Below are 24,576 nucleotides of genomic sequence, written 5' to 3'. Positions count from 1 at the left end.
TTCTATGATGCATGAACTCAAAATGTTCTTTTAAATTCTTATGATTTGATAGAATAACCTTAAGTTTATCTTTGGCTAAAATGGACCAACTATTTTACGGTTTCTAACAACACAAATTGCAATAAATTTAGCAAGATGTTAACATAAACATGAATGAACAATGAGTAAGTCCTGACACTTAAAGATGTCCAGTTCTCAAAATAATCCAACACAACAATTTGTAAGATACATTTTTTTGTGCCACTAGTAGAAGTTGGGGTTTTGTGACAAAATGTTTTCTATAACAATAACTTACTTTTTTTTTGTGTGACATCATCAGAACTTGGAACCTTTTGTGAAACTACAGAAGAGACAACTTTTTTTTTTTTAACAGACCAACTATTTTATGTTTTCTAGCAACATAAATTATAATTTTTTTTAGCAAGATGTTAACATAAACATGAACGTACAATGAGTAAACTCTGACACAAAAATATGTTAAGTTCTCAAAATAGGAAACCAATTTGTAAAATAAATGTTTCTAAGAGCACCAGATGCAATGGCAAAAATATTGTCGAGTTATGGTTTAGACAAACAGAAAATCCTAACCTAACATAAGACTATTAAAACATTTCTGTTGACTGCAATAAACAAATATATATATATTAGTTGAAACATTTCAAAAGAAAATTAAAAAATGTTTAAGTTTAAGTTGAAGCACTAAAATTATTAACTCGAAATAAATAAAAACTAAACATAAATTAATAGCAATAAAAATGTTTTTATTATAAATGCACATAACGGAATTACTAAAATAATTAACATAAAATATAAAAATTAAAGCTGATTAAAAATATTGATAAAACTATAATAAAACTAAAATAATACTGTCCTAACTCAAACTCACATTATTGGTTGAGCAAAAGTTTTTTAATAAGGCTGATCAAAAAATTGCAACACTATTTGGCGCCACTAGGGGTGGAGAAATAACACAGTTGATAAAAAAAAAAAAAAACTAATCAAGGTTTATTTAGATTTTTTAAATAACAGTTCTGTCCTGTTTGCGGGTGAACACACTTTCCCGGACAAAAAAAAAAGGTCACGGGAACCAGTGTGTGTGTGCATGTGTGTGTGTGTGGATGAAAGAGCCTCACCGACACATCTGGACCCGTCTGTGCTGGTGATGTATCCCCGCGGACAGGTGCACACATAGCTGCCGGCGGTGTTGGTGCATTCTCCGCCATCACACACTCCGGATATGGTTGTGCATTCGTCGATATCTGAAGCGGAAACACAAGCAGTGATGCAATGATTAGTTCTTGTATGACCTACACTGTAAAACATTATGTGATCAATAAGTTATAACAACATTTGTTTTTACATTCCGTCAACTCATCAAAATAAGTTAAGCGATTTATTTACTTTTTTAAAGTTATACAAGACTCAACTCATTTTAAGTCAGTTTAATGCAATTTAAGTTGAAATTACTTAAACATTCAAGTTGATTGTACTTAAAAATGTAAAGGCAGCAACTTTTTTAACGGTGTAAGAACTTAGGGTTACACTTTTTAAGGTGTCATTGTTACAGTGTAATTATATATTTAAGCACTGAGTAATATTAAGGACAACATACTGCGCATTTATGGTCTGTTTCCCGAACTTAATTTACAATATATTTCATTAATAATTCACTGGAATGCGCGAATAATCTCGTTATTCTCATCAAATCCTCACGTCTCTTTCCAGGTTTGTTTTCACAGGTAAATGCGATTTATAATCTGTCAAAATGACGGAAATCCTTTTGAAATAGTATCACGTAATGCTGAAGTTAATGAGCATTTTTGATTAAGGCAACATAAGTTACCGATATATTACAGTGATATTTAAGGAGAAGATTTCTCCATTCTTTGAGGAGAAACATCTGAGAAGCAACTCTCATTTACATCTATAGTAGGAGAAACAATCAAGATCTCGTTTGTGGCTTTTCTTCCCTGTGGGAATTGATTGGTATCGCTCGGCACGCCCGTAAAGTGACTACGGGCGCTAATTCAAACCAAAGGTCAACAGATGGTAGAGCGTTTGGTTGGTTTGTCGTTCTTATATTTATACACACGTGCAATTGCATTTATTTCGTCAAATTATATGTGGACGTTGTGTGTCGGGTTTGTCGCATGAGATTGAGGCGGGATGTGGGAAGAGCATGAGGAGCGGTTACGTGCTGGTGTGTTGGAAAGCGGGAGTCACGCTGTCCCACAGCTGAAAACGGCCCCGCTGAAGTCATAAAAACAAACCCGCTCGTCAGCCGAGCCCCAGAAGCGGGACCAGACTTTCCTCAGGGCGTGTTGAGAGGGAAACGTCCGCTAATGACGGCTGCGTGTTCACGTAATTGTACATCAGGAGAGCAATTTTTGTGGTTTTTTCATTCATTGATGAAATTGTGTTTGGTTCTGCTCTTCATTTTAGAGAGAGAAGAAGGAAAAAATATCAAAAGCATCAAAAATTTAATGTTTGTGACCTTTTAGTGCCATATTTTGGGTACCTTGACTAGCTGAACACTGTAAACCCGAATAAGTTGGCAGAACTAATTTTTTTAAGTTCTGAAATTCAAAGTTTATGTAAGCAGAACTAGCAGATTTTTATTTTGTACTTAAACATTTCAAGTTAAGAACAATTAAAATGTATGAGTACACTGAACAATGAACTTAAAGCTTTCATGTAATCTCAATGTGAACACTTTAATTAGTAGTTAGCTTTAACAAGCTAATCCGCTAATATACTAATTTGCTAACATATTAGCAATAGTATGTTATACAGAAGTACTTGCTGTATGAGCGCAACAATATAAAGATATTATTTGCTCTCACATCAAGCTCATGCACCACTTGTCACCATGATGGTAACTATCCTAAAACCAACATTAACAGAAATTCTTCTAAATTAGCATAACAAAACATTAATCACTACTAAATCTCCCACTTAACATTAGTCTGGCACAAAAAACACATTATATTACACTTAATTTGAGCATTTACTCTCCCTTTCGAGTGCCATCGGCAAAGCATGCTGGGAAATAGACATTCAAGCCGTTTCAGTGAAACTTAAGTTCGTCTAAATTAAAATAAATAATTTCATAAAACTTAAAACAATGACACAGTTCAGTTTACTTAAAATATATCAATTCTGTGAACTTGAAAGAAAAAGAAAGTGCTAAATACTCATAAAAGTTAATTTGACTGAACTAATTAGTTTAATTTAAGTTTGTCCTACTCAAACCAATTCATTATTTTGAGTGTTAGGGTTTACAGGTAACTGGACTAAAATGATTAAAATTAAAGGTTCTAAAATGGCTTTAAAGAGAATATTTTAAGTTGTAATAACGAAATACAGTAACTTTTTAATCCTTATGATTTCATAAAAAAGGTTATTTTAAAAAACAGTTATTCTGAGTTCTTACAATGTCATAGAATAAACCTGTTAAGTAACTATAAAGCCATTAAAGAATATAATCATAAACTACATGTACTTATGGCACTTTTCCACTGCATGGTACGGTACGGTTCGGTACGGCACGCTTTGGCGCTTTTCCACTGCATGGTACGGTACGGCTCGGTTCGGTACGGCTCACTTATGGCGCATTTCCACTGCATAGTACGGTACGGCACGGCTCGCTTCGGCTCGCTTTAAATGGTACCACCTCTGTTGAGGTTCCAAGCGTACCGTACCGATACTAAATGTGACGTGAAAACACTGCAGATCACTGATTGGTCAGACAGAATCGTCACTTCAGCGTCATTGTATTTGCTACACGAGACACTAAACCCGCTATATTTAAATAGCCAGACAACAGCAAACGCGGTAGCACCTGTTTTTTTAGTTTTTACTTGACAAAAAAAGTAAAAAAAAAAAATCAAACAAGAAATGGCTGAATCGTGGTCAGTGGACGAGGTGCAGACGTTCCTCTCGTTGGTTGCCGAGGAGCGGAAGTAGCACAGCTCTTAGCCGCACACGGCTACCACCGGACCTACAATAACGATCAGTCCCACCCACTTTGAAACGGTACTAACTGCAGTGGAAAAGCAACCGAGCTAAAGCGAACCGAACCGTACCGAGTCAAGTCGTACCACGCAGTGGAAAAGCGAAGCGAGCCGAACCGTTCCACGCCGAGACGAACCGTACCGAGCCGTACCATGCAGTGGAAAAGCGCCATTACTATAGGGTTAGGGTTAGGATTGGGGTTTGGTTTAGGGTTAGTTGCATGTAATTATGCATAATTTAGTTATTATATATGTAACATGAAGGTCACTGTAAAATAAAGTGTTACCAAACTTAGCGTTACATTTTCAACTTTCCTGAGCTACTTTCTCTGAAACGATGTCTCGTCAGCACTCCTCAGAAAGTGCGAGGCATGCCTTTCCTCCTGGCCCGGGGCGAGACTTTTTCCACCACACCATTGTCTTGTAATTAAGCGCCCCACAACTACCACCTGGGGTTTTTTCCACCCTCCACGCAGCTTCAAAGAACAGAGGAGCACTGCTATTCCAACCCAAAGTTCAGGGTGTTTTAGTGATCACTTGAGCATCTCATTTGCAGAAGTTTCTCTCTCGGTTCCTTGAGAAAAAGTCTACTTGGGTGAAGCCTGCAGACAGAGGTCTGTTTCTTCTCCAAACCGTTGCTTTAGTAATGACCACGTCATTCGGGGTCAAAATGTCATTAGGAGATAAACGAATAACCTCGAGGGTCAGGATTCCCTCTGCCTGGCTGACTGGAAGTGTGCCAAATCTGTTCATTTTACATACTTAACTCTTAACTTACAGTTTTCAACATGTAGAAAACTGTGGGAAAGTAAAAAAAAAAAAAAAAGTTTCACTCTTCCCAGATGCATCTATGAAAAACGGGCAGTAATCTTAATAATGTATGTCAACAACTGACTCATTTGTGTTTCTACTCAGGAATTGTATGACAAACATCTCAGACAAAGTGGATACTTAAATGAAACATGAATCAAGTCTCCAAGTTAATGGAGCTAAGAAACAAACCTCTGAGCAGAATATTATACTTTATACTCTTTTTATGAAAAGACTGCTTGGAAAAGGAAAATGCAAGCTGTAATCAATGCTCACATTTTCCATGCAAAAATAAAATACAATAATAATTTCAAATAAATTTATTTTTTTAATACAAAGCAATATAACACATATTTTATTAAAAACACTGCAAACATTTGTTTCTTACTGAGTATTTTTGCCTTGTTTCCAGTCCAAACATAACAAAAATCTTAAATCAAGATGGATTTAATAAAGTAGTAAAATGCCATAAGATTTTATGTCTTGTTTTCTGGGGAAATGAATCAAAATTAAGAGAGTTTTTGCTTAAAAAAAAAAAAAGCTAAATTATCTGCCAATGGGATAAGAAAAATAACGTTAATTCAAATGGAAACAAGATTATTTTTCTTACCCCATTGGCAGAAAATGTTGCTTGTTTTAAGCAAACACTTTTAATTTAGATGTATTTCCCCAGAAAACAAGACTTAATATCTTATGGCATTTTACTCATCTAATCAATTCTTCCTGATTTAAGAATTTTTTTTATATTTGGACTGGAAACAAGACAAAAATACTGAGTAAGAAAAGTATTTTTTTGCAGTGGGTTATAAATAAAAATAATAATCTGGTAGATATGGAATAACATTTTAGCTAGTATAAAAAAAAGCTGTAATCCATTATTTCTCTCTTTATCTCTCTGTCTAGGTTTTATCTTAAATCTCTTAAAAGGTAGGATTGGATCCAAGAAGCACAGACCCCCGCTTTACAACACGGCTGTTTGTTTTCACTCTGCATTGTTTAAATTCCACTAAAGCGGCTCTATCTAATTGTTAAAAATGGACTTTAGGCGGAAAAAAGCACTCGGTATTTAATCCAGTAACTTAGTTAAGCAGATGCACCTGACATTTACATGCCAAACCAGCCTATTTCCAGTTAATACTCAATTGGATATCCACTGACGTCAACATTTCATGCATGTCAACATTTTGGAAAGCTTACAATGTCGACGAAACCGGCGCCAAGTGCATGACTTTTCTTTCCAATTGTGAGTAATGAACAGGAGTGAGATCATTATCATGCTTCATGCTGTTTTCTGACGGGTTTTGGGTTTGTACAGTAAGTGACGTACCTTCGCACTTCTGGTTGGTCTCGCTTTGCCGGTGACCCGCGGGACATTTGCACTCGTACGAGCCCACGGTGTTAATGCAGTTTCCTCCAGCACATAGTCCCGGGACGGCCTGACACTCGTCCACGTCTAACAGGGTGAGGAGAAGAGAGTAAGCAAACACATTTGACCCATATATGTAGTCTGAACACTAGTTGTAATGTATTTTCAGTATGTATATCTCATGAACAGTACTTTGTTTTGGAAAGGAAATACTAATTTCGACAACAACAGCAGCATCTACTGCTCTTAATTGGAGATCTATTATGAGTTTCAATCACTTTAAGGATCTTTGAGAAGGTTAAACATGAATCATCTTTGTTCGCTCACAGTCTGGGCATTTTCTCATTGTCTGAAGTCATCGCTTTAGGACTTCATGACTACTTCAACTACAGATATTCGGTATTGTCTGGGTTGAACGGCACTTACATATCTGGCTAGCTTGCAAAAACTGCATTTACCCAGTTTCTTTACATTGATATAATTGGCAGGCCTTAACCTGAATCCAATAAGCACAAAACCATCAGGTCTGTCTACTAATATTGTCCTAGAATAGCTTCTCCTGTTAAATGCCATTGAACGCAAAGAGACTCTGGAAAGCTCAGTGCACGTTACACAAATCCTCCCACATGTGTGTGCTTTGTACTCTAGCCAGACAGACTTTTGCAAAAGCACTACGTCTTTAGGCAAATCCAGGCCAGACTTGGAGCTGTCTCTTATGTTGTATATTGAAAGGGGGAAAAGAATAAAAATGAAAAGTTAAAGAGGAGACATTTATAATCACTGGGAGGGGCGTCTTTGAGATGATATGTGAAGTCTGGGTGGCATTTGGTATTTTGGCTCGCAAAATGTTCTCTGAGGGTGAAGCAAATGGACTTGAAGAGCTGTTTTTTTTTCATCTGAATCTGAGATGTTATTGTTAACTAAAACTAGAACTATTATACTATAAAACAGCTTGCACCCACTATAAAGGAAAAGCTGACCAAAAAACACCTCTGTTAATATTTTAATCTTGCGATAGTTACCTTACCTAAATTCATGAGCAAAGTGAATAAGCTTTATAATGTGTAACAGTCCTTGAGAACAGAATTCAATCATGTCCAATTATGTCCTTGAAAATCAAACAACACGCCCATAATTGTAAATAAATGTGACAAGCCATTATATAATCCCATTTAAAGTACCCCTAATGGAAGTCTTCTAAATATTTGACGTTACTAAGAAACACAATGGGGAAGTGTCCTTTTGGACATGGGCTAGAGTGGTATGGTTTACCCTAGACAGGCCATGTCTTAGTGTCATCTGCCGCGTCAGGCTGGTCATTAGGGCAAGAATTCAACAAACATGTGAGCCAGACACTGAGAAGGAAAGCGCTATTTGCTTAGATGCTAGAGTGAATGTCTTACCTTGGCATGCACCAGTGCGGATGTTGGGTATGAAACCCCTACGGCAAGGTTGGGGTTGGGCAGGACACATCTCACACGGGTGACCCCACGCCCGCCCAATGGTGGCACAACACAGCGTCTTGGTGCACACGATGCCACTTAGCTGACCCTGGCACATCTGGTTGTTGACCTGTGTGAAGCACGGCCCGGTCCGGTAGTCTGGTTGTGGGAGAGATGAAGAGATGTTGGGGAGATCAATACATACATAAATAAAACATTGGGATGTGCTACAACAGCTTTTTCACACAAGCCTTTCCTGAGGTAAAATACCATCTCAAAACCATTAGTCAACATAAAAACAGCTTAAACTAGCCTAAAATGGTGTGCTGGACACTAGTTTCCACTAGTCAAGTTAGTCCAGTTTGGTGGTACCTATTTGATTAGCTAGCTAAACTTGTATAAACCAGTCAGTCACCATAGCCTGACAAAACCTTTCAATGATACGACAAGTGCTAATACGCACTATGTGACTAAGGAATTAGGACAAGAAATCACATTTAACAGGTAAAGAAAGCAAAGAATGCTGGCTGACAAATCTTCACCATCATGCAGCTGTTTCCAATGCTGGAGGTCGGTCTGGGAATGCTCTGACAGTGATTCTCTTTCACTGTCTTATAATAGGATAACTAGATAATGGCTTGGACATTTCTGGGTGGTATCAATAATGGCAATTTCCATGACAAACCTTCTAGTTTTTTTGGCTGAGGTCGAAATGTGGGATAGTGGTACTAGCACTGTTTTGACATTTGAAGATTTGGCATTTTGCTTAGACTTCCTTTGTGCTGGTTACATTTTAATTTCATTAATGATGTTTTGAGCTTCAAACAAACCAATTCGACACCGAAATAAACTGAGCATTTAAGGATCCAATCATTTCAGTGTTTAATAAAACTCATCTTAAGCTCAAACATATGCCCTGATGCATCTTCCGAGTGTTTGCTGGTATGTTTTGAAAACGTAATTAAACGAGATCCCACATTTGTTTGGGGTATACTGTGAGAGTCGGTTTACTCTGGCGGGATATGAATGAGTTCCTGACTCCATGATTTCCCCAGTCATTCCTCAAGAGAATGAACAAATCTTTCCATATCCTTCATAATATTGCATGCGAAACAAAAGCTAAATCATATATCCATAGCCAAGAGGGGGGGAAATGGCACTAAGAAAGTAGGTCAAGAGGAGAAGAAAAAAAGGAAGAAGGACTATAGAGATATCCTTCTCACGTGTATTTAAATCCTTTCACTGTCCCTTCTCCTCGTCCCTTCTGCGTTCCCCTGACCTGACCGTTCTTCCTGGACAATTTGAGTCCAGGAATGCAGGTCCTCTCCAAGTTGAGGCGACCCACTGCGAGCATCCTATGCACATCTGGGATTGATTAATTGCGCCTGGTCGGGACTATGGTGGGACAAGCTAAGTCCCAGATGTGTCCATGCATATCCAATACTCCAATTCATCAGACTCTCTATATTGCTGCTTTGGCTCTTACTGTGAGTGATGATATTCATATCGGTAAAGCCTTCTGGGATGCATCTATAAAGTCAAAATCATCTTGATTTATTATTTAGAAACAAATCTAGTGCTATAGGCGAGTTTATGTGTCTATAAGCAAAAACAGCCTAGAGACTTTCGACTAGTAGTGGATCACATATAAATAGCGAGTTAAGTACATGAAGTAAAGTTGAAGGGTGGATGTTTCTGGACATCTAAGTAGTTAGGGTCAGGGTGGAGGACTACATGGATGCCATAAGTTACTCGGAAGTGAAGGGCAATAATGAAGAAGGTATTGAGAAACCTCCATCATGAGAACATCATTTAAGCTGCTCAGGTCTGTCTCACAAAACTTTGATTTGCAATGAAACTGGAGCCCGGGAGTCTGAAAGCTCCAGCCAACATCAGTCGGAAGCCGTCGCCTTGTTCGAATCAGCCAACTTTAGCACAGCACCGTTTATACATGCACACAGCCAGAAGAAAATACGCAGTGTAACACGGTAGGTCCACACTAAAGACTAGACTCTTTTGAGAACTTTAATGGAGGAGATTGCAATCTCCAACAGCAACAGATCTGCAAGGCAAAAGGGAAACCGGTTAACCTCAATGTCATGTTGGCAAACTTGGAAGTAATGCACAGACCTTGTTTCCCAGAAGCAAGCAGACTCATATTCCAGAGAAGGGGGGATGTGTCTGTGATGCAGACAACATTCGGAAGTAATTTTGCCTTGATTACAGTTCGAGTGGCTTGTCAGATCAAAACCATTCACCTACACCCTATCCCACCAAACACTCACTCATCTCTTCTTTCTGTTTAGTCACCAGTGTTTTCCTGCCAGAGATGTCTGCCAACTTTTTAGCAGCGCTGATTATCATGAACCATGAGGCAAGTTGGGAAAAAAACTATGCCTCAGGAGGTAGCTGATGTGTGGCATTCACACTTGTCCAAAGATTGGGCGGCAGCGTAATTTTGCAGGAGGAATTCCAGCTTTCTTCACTCTCCAACTACTTGGCCTGTTTTTATCATCCTCAGTGCTAATGGACCGAAAGGGAGTCGACTGTCATGAAAGACCTTCTAAGATATGAAAAATCAGCCAAAGGGAAGTTAATCTAGTCTGGAACGTTAAGCCTCGGGGACCAGCTGCAGGTGGAAACCTCAAGCGCAGCCAAAAACGTGCTCAAGAGTCAATGACTGGGGAAACTCGTTCGCTTTGTTGTGACCTATTTTGGTTTAATCAGAGTACACACCAAGATAAGAAATGTGTTTTCACTTGGGGAGAAGTAGAAGTTCATTCACGTAGGTCTGAAGAAAAAAAGGGGGGTAGAAAGGAAACATAAGATGCACAAGAGTTCCTGTGAAAGGCTTTGAAGTTTCTCGGACGGACCAACAAACTCTTTTACTGCTCAGTGATTTACAGTATGGCTAAATAAGACAGGCAATCTCTTCACATCTTATCTCTGTCACACACATCCAACAAGCCAAGGTTTTAACAGTTTTATGACTCCCAAATGAGTCAGTCCACAGCGAGTCCGCTGAGCCTCATTCCTTAGTACTTTCATTCATACTCTTGTGGTTACAGGAGGATTAGTCACACTTTATTGCTCTGAAAAAACGTTTTCTCTAGAATCCATTGCACCAAACAAAAAAACAATAGCATCTGTGCCAAAACAGTGGTAATTTATGCAACTTAAACATACTAGTGACCACAGCTTTGAGCAAAGTTACCCTTTGATGGTGAAATGAATCCTATGCATATCTTTCTTCAGTGTGGACCACTGTAAGTGATAACACAGAGCACACGTGGCTAAACGGAAAACGAATTAGATGGGACTAACACCATTCTCACCGTTAACTCGCTAAACTCTCCCTATAAACCGTGCCTGACTCACAGCTGAGCTTGCACTGTGTTCGCAGAAACTCTTCTGCAGACGACTGACTTTCCAAAAACGCCAGCCAACTATTGTGCTGCACAATTTTCAGGATCCAATTTCTTTGTTACTACCTCTTTCTTGGAAGACTGTTCTGGCTTCTTTGTAAGAATCAAATAGAGCGACTGACATCAGGCCTTTTGCGAAAAACTGCATCATCTTTTTGGAAGTTCATCAATTGTATGAAACGCAGTCCCTTGATTATAAACTGAAACAGGCTTTATCTCTGCTCTTTAACAATGAAATGTCTAATTGTTTGGTGTGACGTTTTTACAACCTAGAAGCAAGGACCTTGTGGGGGAATCTGGGGGTCTCGGAGACGAGGGTCTGGACTGAATGAATCTTGTCAGGTGGCCCAGGAAGAAGTTCTCCCATGGATGGTGCTCTCTCCATGTGAAGAGATTGTTTGTACTAGTTCAGGCCTGGCTGTGTATACACAGCTTGGGTCTCCATTTCTTAGAGAACCCTCCCACCACCACCCTTACTTGACAGGATAGTCTACGGCTCCACACAGAAACATTCCCTTGTCATTTCCACCCTACTTTATCTACTGCCAGATGTCTCCCAAACTTTTCCACCTCCCCGTGTTGGGTTTTCAAAGGAAACCGGCCTACGATTGCACAAGGGGGATCCGTGAAGGGGTGGGGTTACAGAAAGAACCAGACACAGGAGGGTGGGGTACCGAAAAAGGGCTTAGGTATTTGGTCTAGAGTGCCTGGGGCGCTCCTCTCCCACAATTCACACGGCCTGATGGGAACTGCCTTTACGGTCCTTTCAGTCTGTCATTTTCTCATAACTCCAGCCAAGGATTTCACCTCTGATAGAACGTCTTGAGCACCCATGAGGGAGGCCTATTTTCCGCCCCAGATTACCTCATTGTTCCAGCTCTGAGAGATGTGACCACAATGTAAACTGTAGCATTAATTTCACACTAGCTACAGTGAAGGGGGGGAAGCACACTGACTCAAAACTACTGTAAATAACCCTTCTGAGCGTTTCTGGGTCACATTGACACACTGTTACCACATTCTTGAAGCAGGCCTGAGACGGTAAACAAACCGCACATCCTCACAGACGTCAACACAATTAAGAGTTGAGAAAATATGAACTTTGGAAGGATAGCAGTGGCTTACCTCTCTCGCACTGCGGTCCAGTAAAACCATAGACGCAGGCACATCTGTTTGGTCCAATACAACGGCCGCCGTTTTGACATCCGCTCTCACACACAGCTACAGAAAGCAAAATTGGTCAAAATTGGACTCATATGAATAATATTTATTTATATTAATAGTAGCCTACAGTGACCCAAAGGTTGGACGTTGAAGTCATCTTGCATTTAGAGAAAGATATAGTTGGGTTTAAATGCATTCTGAGATCTTTAGTGTCTGAATGCCCAACTCTTGTGAAATCATCTATTGTTGTGTGTGTTTGTTCAGGTATGTGCTGATGTCTGGACGTTCTGAAAAGGAAGTTCACTTACGCTGTCCACAGTGATTTCCCGTGTAGCCCTTCTGACACGAGCAGGCGTCTTCATTACAGACCCCTCCATTCATGCATCTGACGCTGCAGGACTGGACTGTACAGAGACAAGAGAGGTGATTATACACCATCTGGAGTGCTCAATATAACAATGCACCTTCCATGAAACTAACTTTAGGAATCAGGAATACCCCAAAAATGATACAGTGGAAAATCTTAGATTCATTTCCTTGGATTGGTTCAAACTGCTTTCTAATAAACTTGGCATTGTTCACTATGAATAGTGTTGCATCTGTGACGAATTGCACTGAAAATAAAGTTAACATTAAATCAGTTTTTACTCAGAAACTGCTTGTAAACTTCACAAATAATTACAAAGAAACAGCAAGTAACACATAGGGCCCTATTTTATCGATCTGAAACGCAAGTGTCAAAGCGCAAAGCGCAAGTAACTTTGTGGGCGGATCCCGGCGCTGTTGCTATTTTCCCGGCGGGATAAACGACTCTTGCGCCTGGTGCAAATCTAAAATGTGTTGGTCTGAAGTCGCTTCATTATTCATAGGTGTGGTTTGGCCGTAACGTGAAATAAACCAATCAGAGCGTCCTCTCACATTCCCTTTAAGAGCAGACGCGCTTGTTCCATGGCGGATCGCTATTATAACGGCGGATTTGCCAGCGCGCGCCAGGAGCGGTTCACAGCCGATGAGACCGACGTTCTCGTCAGGACCGTAAAACACAGAGAAGTGACATTGGGGATGATGGGAGAAACCCACCCAAATTAGCTTCGGTTAAACAGGCGTATAATTTGGGTAAATGTGTAGCCTAATCTAGATTTTAAAAAAAAAATCTAGATAGACCTTTTTCACATCTTCACGGACACAACAATGATTTCCCTCGTGTGTTAATATTTTTCCTTGTAATAATGTATTATTTGCAAAAATGAAAACTGCTGCGTCTGTTTATAAATTATTAGAGAATCAAAGTGGATGCGCGTTAACACGCTACATTATGGCCAAGCACGCGCCCTTAAAATACCATATCACTAACGCGCCACTGTCTTTAGACTGTTTTTTTCCTGGTCAGTGGCGCAATTGCTTTCTAAAACTGGAAAATAGCACCATGGAAGTTTTGCGCCGGAACACGCCTCCTCTTTGCGCTGAACCGCCCCCGCGAGCGCAAGTTCATTCCCTAATTTACCGACGTGCGTCTGTGGAGGGAAAAGTCCGGTGTGCGCGGGTGCAAAATAGGAATGATACATGCGTCGGTGTTCAAAGTCAATTGCGCTGGGTGCAAGATAGGGCCCATAGAATTAAACATGAACATTAAGTAGAAAAACTGAAATAGTACTTTCTTGTAAAAATGATGTTTATTTTAAAACAGTGTTATTATGTTCCTCTATTGTAAAACGCTTTGGATTAAGGCATTTGCTAATGCATAAATGTAAATGTAATGGAATTGATTCAAAACTGTGATTCAGTGATTCTTTCACGTCATCACTAAAACATATTCACTAAAAGTGTCCATGTGGTATTTTTCTTGTATTAAAATGTCTTTATTTCATGAAAAACAGTGTGAGAAATGCTTTTTACGCCAGATTATAGTTCTTCAACTGTACGTTTGCCCTTACACTGATGTACATTTCAGTTTACTGTAACTCCCTCGCTTATTTGATTCAGTCATACTTACAGAATGTGTTTGAGAAAGACCTACTAAACTTATGAATTATTGTCTTTCCAATATCAGCAACTCCCAATTCGAATTCCTGGTAAGAGTAATTTTACTTGGCCAATAAAAACCTATTTTAATCCTGAACGAGTAGATTAATTTTCCAGTAATTTTCAACAAAATTGGAATTCTCTCGGCACAGACAGGATCACTTAGCAAATAATCTTTCAATAGAGTTTGTATATTGCGATTTAAAATTGCACTCAGAAGAAAAAACAAATGACATAAGCACAACTAATCATGGGATGGGTTTAAAAAAAGATTGATGTTCCCAATTGGTTGCATCAAAACGTTGCTTTTGCCAAGCTCTTTCGATCTGTCTAAACAAAGGCGTCGTGCCATTACCTTTCAGCCCGAACATAATTCAACCTACTACTTATCCCAGACAAAGATATGTAAATATAACAGTTTCTCATTTATTCCTTTCATCTTCGCCTGCCATGACCTAATCCTTTTAAATTAACATAAAAAAGAATAAACCAAAACAAGAGGGTAAAAGTTGAACGTTTTTATTGTAAAAATTTGCCTATTTTTTATTTGATTTCACATGAAAAATCCTGCTGGATGGAGATCAAACATGTTTTTTTCACTGATGGCATGCTTTCAGCAGCAAGGCCTGTAAATGTTTGCGCACTGGCCGTGTTTTCCTGAAGCACAGGAAATGACTTCATCGGCTAGACCTGCTGACGGCCCCCTACAGGTGGAGGGGCGACGCTCTCGCTCGCTGACCCATGCTAAGTGAGCTGCACGTGCTGAAGCGCTCACGCTAGCACACACACAAAACGGGGCTCCCCGAGGCTCCCACCCCACAATGCACCTCTGTATGCAGCAGTCACATCTGTCAGCTTTTTACAAGCTACGCTGACGGCAGGAAACATGAGCGAGGCTGAGGAACAGAGGTCCTTTATGGCCGTTTCTTTCTCGCGGTGGCCTGTCAATGTCAAGTTCACGTCGCGGAGCTTAAAAGGAAATCGAATAGTTTCTCGAACGATAGCGTTGTATCTCAATGACACTAAAAAAACACTGAGCTTAAGTTGAAGTATTAAAATAACTAAAACTGAAATGAAAAATGTAAGTATATTTATTATACAAAAATAACATTGCTAACAGCGGCTCAAATTGAGACGTATGGTAATCAGACGCTAATGATGAGGAGAAAGAGGATAGCACTGTTTTGGACGCTAATGACTACAGCTAACATTCGTGTGGCGGCTTGTTATTTATGGAGTAATTGCAGATTCATAACTGACTCATAAATGTGGCCGCTCCCAACCACTGCAGACGGTACGCGGTCGGGTAGGCGTAATGACAGCATTACCGATCTCGCAAATCCCATAAGGCTGCCAAAACAGAGTACAAGCGTATGTTTAGCATTTGCTTTCAAACTGACAAGGAACTGGCAGCTAAATTAGATGGTCAATTTCTCATTGGCGAATAAATTGACTCTGGTTTTACAGCTTACGAGACCGAAACCTATGGTTTGGTGCATTTGGGTTTATTTGTCTATGACCACATATTCCGGGCATTCGCTGAGAAACGGCTGGACGCCACAGGCAGAGAGCAAGTGCAGTAAGAGAAACCTGCGCTAATGCTAAACACCTCATCCATGAATAACCAACAGTCATTACTTTTCCAAGTGCCATCTAAACACAATCAATCATGTTTTTCTAAGTCTGTTGTAAAAAAAAAAAAAAAAACGCTTTCACCGGCAGACATGTGGTCTCAAATTTAACATATCTCAACAGAAAACGCTCTTGACATTAGCTGATGATTCAGTGGACGAAACACTAGACGCTGTCAGAAGAATTTCACAGTATTTCCAGCCATCTGTATCTCTGCTCAATTTCAACTTTTAACCTGATAAATAACTGAAAATGTCAAAGAAAAGTTTAAATATATGACAAGCCCTTCAACCACAAAGGAAGTAAGCAGTGTAGAGAGAACCATTAAAGAGGACCTATTATGTTCTTTTACAAAGTCTTGATTTTCCCCATATTTTCCATTGTCTCCAGCTCCTCTCTTCCCAGTCTGTCAGTAACGTTCTGTTTACTTCCTGTCTCTATGAAGCCCCTCCTTCTGAAAAGCACAATGTGCTCTGATTGGTCGGCTGAACCAGTGTATTGTGATTGGTCTAGCTCTTCGGGCGTGATTGGAAAATGCCACGCCCCTTACCATAACGGCGAGTTTCAACCATAGACTGTAAAAAAATATGGACGAAATTATGGAAAATGGGCAAAGAGACGGGATTAGCTGAGGTGACGTGACGGCTAACAGACAGCAGACAAACGGCTAGTAGTGACAGCAGTGGCAATCCACCTGTCACTCAAGTGGCCACGCCCTTAATTATGCAGAACTTAAAGGCTTAATATAAAAAATTCACCCCCCTCACAGTTGTCACTTCCGTGTTGGATTCAAGAGAGACCAAAAGGTTGTCGCTTGGTTTCAACACACTACTAACTAACTCAACCAGGCCCCGCCCCTTTATTCGGCATATAAATAATTTCAATGAGGAATATTGTGACGTGTTCGTCCTTGGAAGAAAACGCAAGCGGGAGTTATTCTCTATATCAGTGTCACTGTTTCTGAACTCCCTGAAACTTTGTAGTCTTGAGCTTTCTTCTGAGGACGAACACGTCACAATATTCCTCATTGAAATTATTTATATGCCGAATAAAGGGGCGGGGCCTGGTTGAGTTAGTTAGTAGTGTGTTGAAACCAAGCGACAACCTTTTATGGGCTTGTCTCTAGCGGCCAGTCGATGAATTGCAGTTTAAGTCACTTCCGTGTTGGATTCAAGAGAGAGACCAAAAGGTTGTCGCTTGGTTTCAACACACTACTAACTAACTCAACCAGGCCCCGCCCCTTTATTCTGCATATAAATAATTTCAATGACGAATATTATGACGTGTTCGTCCTCGGAAGAAAACTCAACACTACAAATTTTCAGGGAGTTCAGAAACAGTGACACTGATATAGAGAATAACTCCCGCTGGAGGGACTTTGTGTAACTTTGCAGAGCTTTTCATGCTCAAACAGCAACATTACACACTAAAGAAAGGTGAAAATGTGAAAATGCATTAACGGTTCTCTTTAAAAAACAAAACTAAACACATATAAAGTCAGAGCTGTGAAGTCAAAATTTCATGTTTCTCAATTTCTAAACTATGCCTATGAATAAAAGCACCAACAAATGCTAAATTAATGCAATTAACTAGTCATAATGTGTTTTTCTAATGGCCCACAAAGAACAAAAGGAGACTGAAATTACTGAACTCACCTGCGGCCGCCCCACAGCTAGGGGCAAGATGACCACTGGAGCATGTACACATGTTGGGCCTCGAACAAAAACCATCCCCACACGAGTTCCTACAGATTGCTGGAGAGACAAAAATATTAATGAGACGTGCTTAGCAAAGGCCTTTTGATCTGAACAGAGATATAACACAGAAGAATAATTAATTGTTTGCATCTTTAGGACTAAGATATCTGGTTTAGCAGGATGTTTTTAGAGAGGTTTTGGACTGTGGCTATGCTTAGTATGTTCCTATGCTCCAACTAGAAATGCAGTGCACGTTTTATGAATTTTTATATGCATGGAATAAAATAATCATGTCATCTTCCAAGATGGCTGGTATTTTAATGGATGTAAAAACACAAGAAGCATTCATTATTTTTGAAAAAGTTACTTGTTGCACACAAAAACTTTAAAGTAGGCAGTATTATGCATATATACTAAACATAGCCTGGGTCTTGGTGGGTGTTTCCCTTATCTTCCCAAGCTAAGCCTTTATCTTTTGGGGGTTGTGTTGTGGTTTAAGGCTTTGGGGTCAAATCCCCTGCTATCATTGTAGGCACTTAACCACAGTTGACCTAAGGCTAAACGCTAACTCTCTGGTGAGTGTACTGTAAGTGAGTAGATAATTGTTTAAATGGCATCTTTGGCATGCAGCTTTAAAAAATAAATAAAACAGATACTTACGAACTATACACTGGTTTCCTCCGGGAAGCGTTTTCCATCCTGGACAACAATAGGAGTGAAAGCGGGAACCACATACATTGGGCCTGAAACAACGGAAACAAGTCCATTAAATTACAGAAAGCAAATTTTAATCATGAACATTTCTCAGAAACATACAACACAATGAAGTATCCGCAGTCTCAAAGACCTTCTGACCCTTTGCAATAAATCAGGCTCAATACATACAATGACCCCAAAGGATTTTCTCGGGAAACAACATAAAAAAAGTTTGTTTTGAGTAGGACCATAACTAAACTTCCCGAGACAGAAATATTTACTAAAGCTACTCTTACGTTCCCAAATGCGTTTATCCATTAGCTGTTTTTTGGTAACTTTCTCACAGAGACAAAAGCATCTGTCTTAGTCATGATATATGTGATTAATGACAGGACCAAGCCCAAAGTTCAGTGCTTCTCATGAACAAACCCTGCACCATGTTTTGGGCCTCACTGTTTAGTGTACATGACTTGATCCAGGACGACTAACTTGTAATTGACAGCTTGAAGGCAAATCGCTCTCAGAATGTGTCGTTTTATTGGTTTCTTTCCAACAAGCCCTTAGGATCTCTGTCAAACCTGGACACTCACTGTGAAAACAGTTTTATTTCTATCAGCACCAAGTTAAGCCTGCCGTAAATGGACCTTTAAAAAAACACAAGGTACATCTGTCTTTCTACACACACGCATAAATTCCTTTCCTCTACAAGTCAAGATGTTTACTAATGTCAGTCACCTGGGGACAACCAGCTGTAGTTTGAATCTTTTGATGGATTTCAAAACGCATTGCCAGACGACACAACCACTAACAGCAAAAACTGTGAGATATGTGGAGGACGAATAGAGGCCAATGGAGGGCTAGATGTTGGAACATGAAAACGGAAAATGCTGGGGAAAGGGCAATAATCAGTGGGAGGTAAAGAAAACAAGTGGAAGTGAAGAGTTTGGGGGGGTTTGGGAGGTGGGCCGTTGAAAACAAAAGCAGCAGCGGAAATTAGGCAAGAAGATGATGAATTATCAGCAGTGTGGAACCAAAGAGTCTTATTTCTCAACTGGAGCCTGAAAAATTCAGTCTAAAACTCCTGCAGGATGACGACAAGAAGGATATCCCTGGACACATACCAATCTCTTCCTTCTTAAATTCAATGCTTTTCAGTGTGTTCACATTTCTTTCAGCTGGAATACTGATTTGGGTGGTTGTAAAGCATATGCAGTGAATACTGGAAAGCAGAAAGCAGCTTAGAAAAATGCATTTCAAACATGCACTCCTTGTGCAAACTATTAAAGTTGTGGTACTGTGTGTTTACCACTAAATGAAGAACATTTACAGCATCTCAAACACAAACCGGCACCTCAAAGAGAGATATAAATTGTTAACGGGTTCTTTGCTACGAGGCAAATACCTTGGAAAGACCATGTGACTTCTTCAGCTACATGGATCAATTCATTTCACTTCACTAGGTCAAATCCTTTTTCACTTACAGGGTCTACCAGCCCTCGAGCAAGAGATTTGCAAGCAATTCTTTGCCAAAGATCTCCGGATAAAGCAGGTCAACTTTACGACTCTTGAGCCCTAAAAAACCCTAACAACCTGAATTCCAGCAAGGTAAAAGGTCAGGACAAGACTGAGATAGGAAATCGGGATGCTTTGACAGCCGGTTTTCCGTGAGGTCATAAAAACTGAACAGGAGCTCTCACTGAGGCTTGTGGGATATCATGGAGAGGGCGCAGAAAGATAGCACACTTCTATCCCACCGGTTACCACTCCTAAAGAGGTTAAAGGTCACTTAAGAGACATTTGCTCCCAGCCCCCAACGATTGCTGCTAACTCCAGTCCAGAGCCTATGAGCTAATGGTTGTTTTAACAAAGATCCCAGTGCGTAAAGCCTCTGGATCTCTAAGACCTTTTCCTTGTCCAACTTGGCCTGTTTCAAGCCCCCGGCCCTAATGAACTCAAATCACACTGCCGTCTAGACTATACACTTTTAATGAAATGAGGAAAGAGGGGGTCACTCCATATGATTTCATGCATAAAAACCATGTGAGGCTGATGTCTTTCTTGCCTAAGCTGGTCTACAAGACACTTTGGAGTTCTGGAGCGACTGATGGTATCGTGAATAAACAACAGAAAGCAATTAGCTCTTAAGGTTTTATTGTTTGGTACAATACACTGAGTACATTTGATAAGACGATAAGAATTTCTGGGCATGCTATTATGCACACATAAGGATACACTTATCAGATCTGCGTCTTCCTTTCCACTGGTTAGATGACAAAACATACAGCTTTTTTTTTTTTTTTTAGTTGGGTCATTCTCGCAAGAGATATTTAAATGAATTTGGCCCCATTTCCGAGGGCCATTTTTCTGTTCATATTCTTAATGTATTTCTACAAAGAACAATTCCATGACAAAATGTTGTTGGCTTCAACCAAGCTCTTTGGTGTCCATGAAGGATTGTTTTCCTTTGACTGGCATGTTCTTTCAGCTGTTAAAAGAATATAAATCCAAGACAAAGAACTCAGTCTCTCTTGGGATGCAAACATCAAGCGTTCTGGAAGAACTCAAGCCCATCTTTGGAGTCCAGTGGAGCTGACATTGCCTCAGAGACATGTTGAGAAAATGAAGAGAAACCCTGGCCAAGCAACTTCTAAAAACATCAACCATGAGCACGGTGCCTGGCTTTGTACTCATCAAAACTTGTCAGGGTTGGCATCGATAGACGAGAACCACATAATCATAATCTCACCCCAAGCCCATTGCTTTTACAGCAGTCTCCCAGACTTTACCTTCATTTAAGAGGCCCCCAAATGCAATGTGATCAGACTCCTCAAATCTGACAGCCAAATTATGCTTAGCAAGGAGAGCCAGGAAGCTTCAAATCACGTACTGTAGCTCTCTTAAACTGTCTGACCCTGGATAACATGGCTTTCTTGGTCGGTGACTCTGGAGTTGATCAAATGTGCAAATTTGTGCCACATCATTATAATCAGCGTACTTAAGAAACATTCTTACACTGTGTTGGTATATAAATAGGATTACAGATCGTGCTTAGAAGTGATTAGACCTTTCTTTACGACAAAACAGCTACAACATTTGTATAAAGGGTCTTAAGTTCAGAATCTTTCCTTGAACAAAGGAAACTGTTAGACGGGAACAATCTGGAAACCGTGCAAGTCCCTACATCCCTTTGGGCTAGTTTGTGTTTAGCATTGGCTCTCAAAAGGGCACTGTGGCACATTTCTCAATTGACTTGCTGCCATATGGTTCTGCTTCACTGACCGGATCAGATTCTCCCTCTTAATTTACCTGGAAAACTCACTTTTGGGTGCAATACAGGTCAATTACCATTTGTCCCACTTATGGAACTGGTGTACATGTACAGAATGTCGCTATTGTTTCTGGAATTCAGTATATACTGGACCGCTAACCACAGAGCTAATCTTGAAGTTTCTGTTTGACCTTGCTAGATTTCTTACAGACCTAAACTAATGGCCCGGCGTTTCCACTGAGCGGTACGGTACGGTACAGTTCGGTACGGTACGCAATTATTTGCGTTTCCACTGTCAAAAGCTGTGAATGGTACCAAAAACCCGAACCGAACCGTACCACTTTTTAGGTACCCTTCCATTGGGGTACCTAGCACAGTGGAACGGTACTAAAAGGTGGAGCTAGATCACTGCAGGACGTTGATTGGTTGACAGAGAATCGTCACTTGCGCGTGCTAGGAATGACAACATAAGAAGCGCCATTTTTTTATATAGTTTAATATAACACTACTGTTACTGTATCACGAAATGTAATTTTAAGAGTTTTTCAGGCGAAAATGTAGTTGTTTAAAGCTCAAATCTGTGGTTTATTTATAAAGATGATTATTTTTTTCCCCGGTTGTGAGATCCATGTGTTCAGCGGGCGCTCGGCGCCTCATGTTTCCCGGCTGGATGAGCCTTTCCTCGGCTAGTTCGTCGCTGACTCCGGCGGTAGTGGTTAAACATAAGATATAATTCGTTTTGTGTAGACCTAACGGGCGATCTTTGGTCTCGTGAATATATAATGAGTTCCCTGTCAATCGTTTTGGCTGAGGGCTAAGTTTAGTTTCATATTAATGTTATTTGTGTTTACTTGTAAAGACTAGAGCGCTGCATTTGGATATTTGACTGAATTGTTTGCTTTATTTCTTATTGTATAGCTTCTTGTACTTTACTTAAAGTTTTATATAGGCTATTATTGATAAAACTGAAATTTTACAAAAAGAAATATGGTTTATTGTCATTTTTTATTACAAGATTATCACTGATGATTATTGCAACATTTGTACAAATGCATATATTGCCTGGAATATGTTTATTTTATTTATTTTTTTAAACGAAAAGAGGTAAGGTTAGGGTTGTGTTTTAAATTTCGTTTTGTTATAAATAGAATAACGTATAACGTGCAGTGAATAATCAATATGCGTTGCGCATGAACCACATTTGTGTCCCTATATATTTAATTTATTTAAATGAAAACGAAAAGAGGCAGAGTGGTGTTTTATAACATATTTAGTTTTATTGTTGCTTAAAATGTACATACCGAGTGACAGAGATAACCGGAGTAGCAGCGCGAGCTGAGTGACGCTTTTAAGAACGCGCTGTAGCCTACCATTTGCATGTAGGAGTCGCACATGGCAAGTACAAACTTTGCGTACTTGATATTGAGAAAAGCCTAATGTCGGCGCTTGTCTTCTTGTGACAAACATCATACATGTCGAGGAGCAAGAACTAGATCTGCTGTATGTCATCCATTGTAGTTTACTATGTTCTTCTTCGCGCGAAAATGACGTAGATCGAAACACCACGCCTATCAAGTAAGGGTACTGTTGGCAGTGGAAACGCTAGCCAGATCAAGGTTAACAGAACCGAACCGTACCGTACTGTCCCGTACCGTACCGTACTGCTCAGTGGAAGAAACGAGGCATTAAAACCCCTTTCCTGATTAAATAAGGATCCATGAATTGGAGACATGTCTCTGTTGTGAAATGCTCCTTCTCACCTCCTTGAAAACAAATGTCCCTTGTTGGAGCAGAATACCTAATTTCCTGTTGCAGTTTGCAGGGGAGTTATAAGCAAGTACAGATGAGAGGATGATTGGAATAACCGTTTCGAACATACGAGGGCAGCACAACACAAAACAGCCATTGTTTTCCCAAAAATTAGAAAAATACACAGCTTAGGCTTTGTGGAGACAAATGCAGATGCATAGTTTGAGAGGCACTGGAGGGCTTGGAAAAATATCTCTCACACAATCAATCCGCTTTCAATATATTTTTAAGTGTGTTTACCTCAACTTTCAGCAGAAACTTGAGACCTAAAACACTATGCATTCTTCTAGGAGTTATGTAGACGTCAAATTTGCGATAGCCAAACAATAATGTCCTTCAACAGCTTAAGTTATCAGTAGGAAATGACAGTCCTGTTGTCATGACCAACATACTGAGGCATTTCAGTACTTAAAATTCCTTCACAGTAGATTCACAACACTCCAACACATATGTTGCTTTTTTAGAGACCAATCGAGCTTTCAACCCAGTTTGGCTCTAACCCAAACAGCACAGCAGGTCGCAACAGAAATCTACTGTAGTAACAAAAAAAAAGGCATTTATTGCACTGTCTGAAGAAACGTTATGCTAGCTTTGAATTCAAGCTTTTATGATGAGATACACCAACCCTGAAATGATTATTCTGCATTTCTGGTAATAAAAGCTGAGTTAAACACCTCCGCCTCATGATTAAACCATTAACATGTCCACTTCAAGAATGAATCTGACAGAGAACAGGAGCAGGACGTGACTGAAAAAGCTCTTACCCCCTGAGGGACTCCTGGCCTCTCCGACGGACCCTCTGTTGCACCTCCCCCTCGGGTTTTCCAGTGAATCGGCTGGCCTGGATGTCTCCATCTCCTTGTGCCTGCACTGAATAGACCGTGGCCCACCAGACCGCAGCCCATCCGAGCACCACCTTGGCCAACTTCCACACTCCCATTGGCCCCTGCTGTGCGACTCCTTAAGCGCTGTTAAACGTGCTTCACCCACAGTAAAACTCTTCTTTTCCAATGAGCTCTTCAGACGCGAACTTATGTGATCCAAGAGCACTCCAGGCTGAAGGCTGTAAAAAGAGAAGACAAAATGCTTACTATTTGGATTATTGTATTCATTCTCGTTCCCTTTGCTGCTTAGTCTATTTGGTGTATATACAGTGAACATATGAACAATTGTGCCCCCTCATAAATTTAGCCATTAAATCGCACACGGTCGATGATGGAGTTTTTAATAAA

The 24,576-nt window shown here is 40.0% G+C and overlaps 1 protein-coding gene across 1 annotated transcript in view; it reads right to left on the bottom strand.

Annotated features, from left to right (window-relative positions):
* The window catches only part of fbn2b (fibrillin 2b), a gene marked incomplete at its 5' end in the record, with an annotated part of 115,593 nt that extends 91,309 nt beyond the window's left edge, over nt 1-24,284 (bottom strand). Inside the window, 8 exons of the mRNA XM_079593048.1 lie at nt 1,134-1,259; nt 6,151-6,276; nt 7,593-7,790; nt 12,182-12,277; nt 12,529-12,624; nt 17,530-17,628; nt 18,232-18,314; nt 24,109-24,284. Coding sequence (XP_079449174.1) covers nt 1,134-1,259; nt 6,151-6,276; nt 7,593-7,790; nt 12,182-12,277; nt 12,529-12,624; nt 17,530-17,628; nt 18,232-18,314; nt 24,109-24,284 — 1,000 coding nt within the window. The remainder of the gene's footprint in view (nt 1-1,133; nt 1,260-6,150; nt 6,277-7,592; nt 7,791-12,181; nt 12,278-12,528; nt 12,625-17,529; nt 17,629-18,231; nt 18,315-24,108) is intronic.
* Between the last annotated feature and the right edge of the window lie 292 nt (nt 24,285-24,576).

This window comes from Phoxinus phoxinus (assembly GCF_949152265.1).
Source record: "Phoxinus phoxinus genome assembly, chromosome: 20".
Taxonomy (NCBI): Eukaryota; Metazoa; Chordata; class Actinopteri; order Cypriniformes; family Leuciscidae; genus Phoxinus; species Phoxinus phoxinus.
This window is presented reverse-complemented; position numbering and strand designations above follow the sequence as displayed.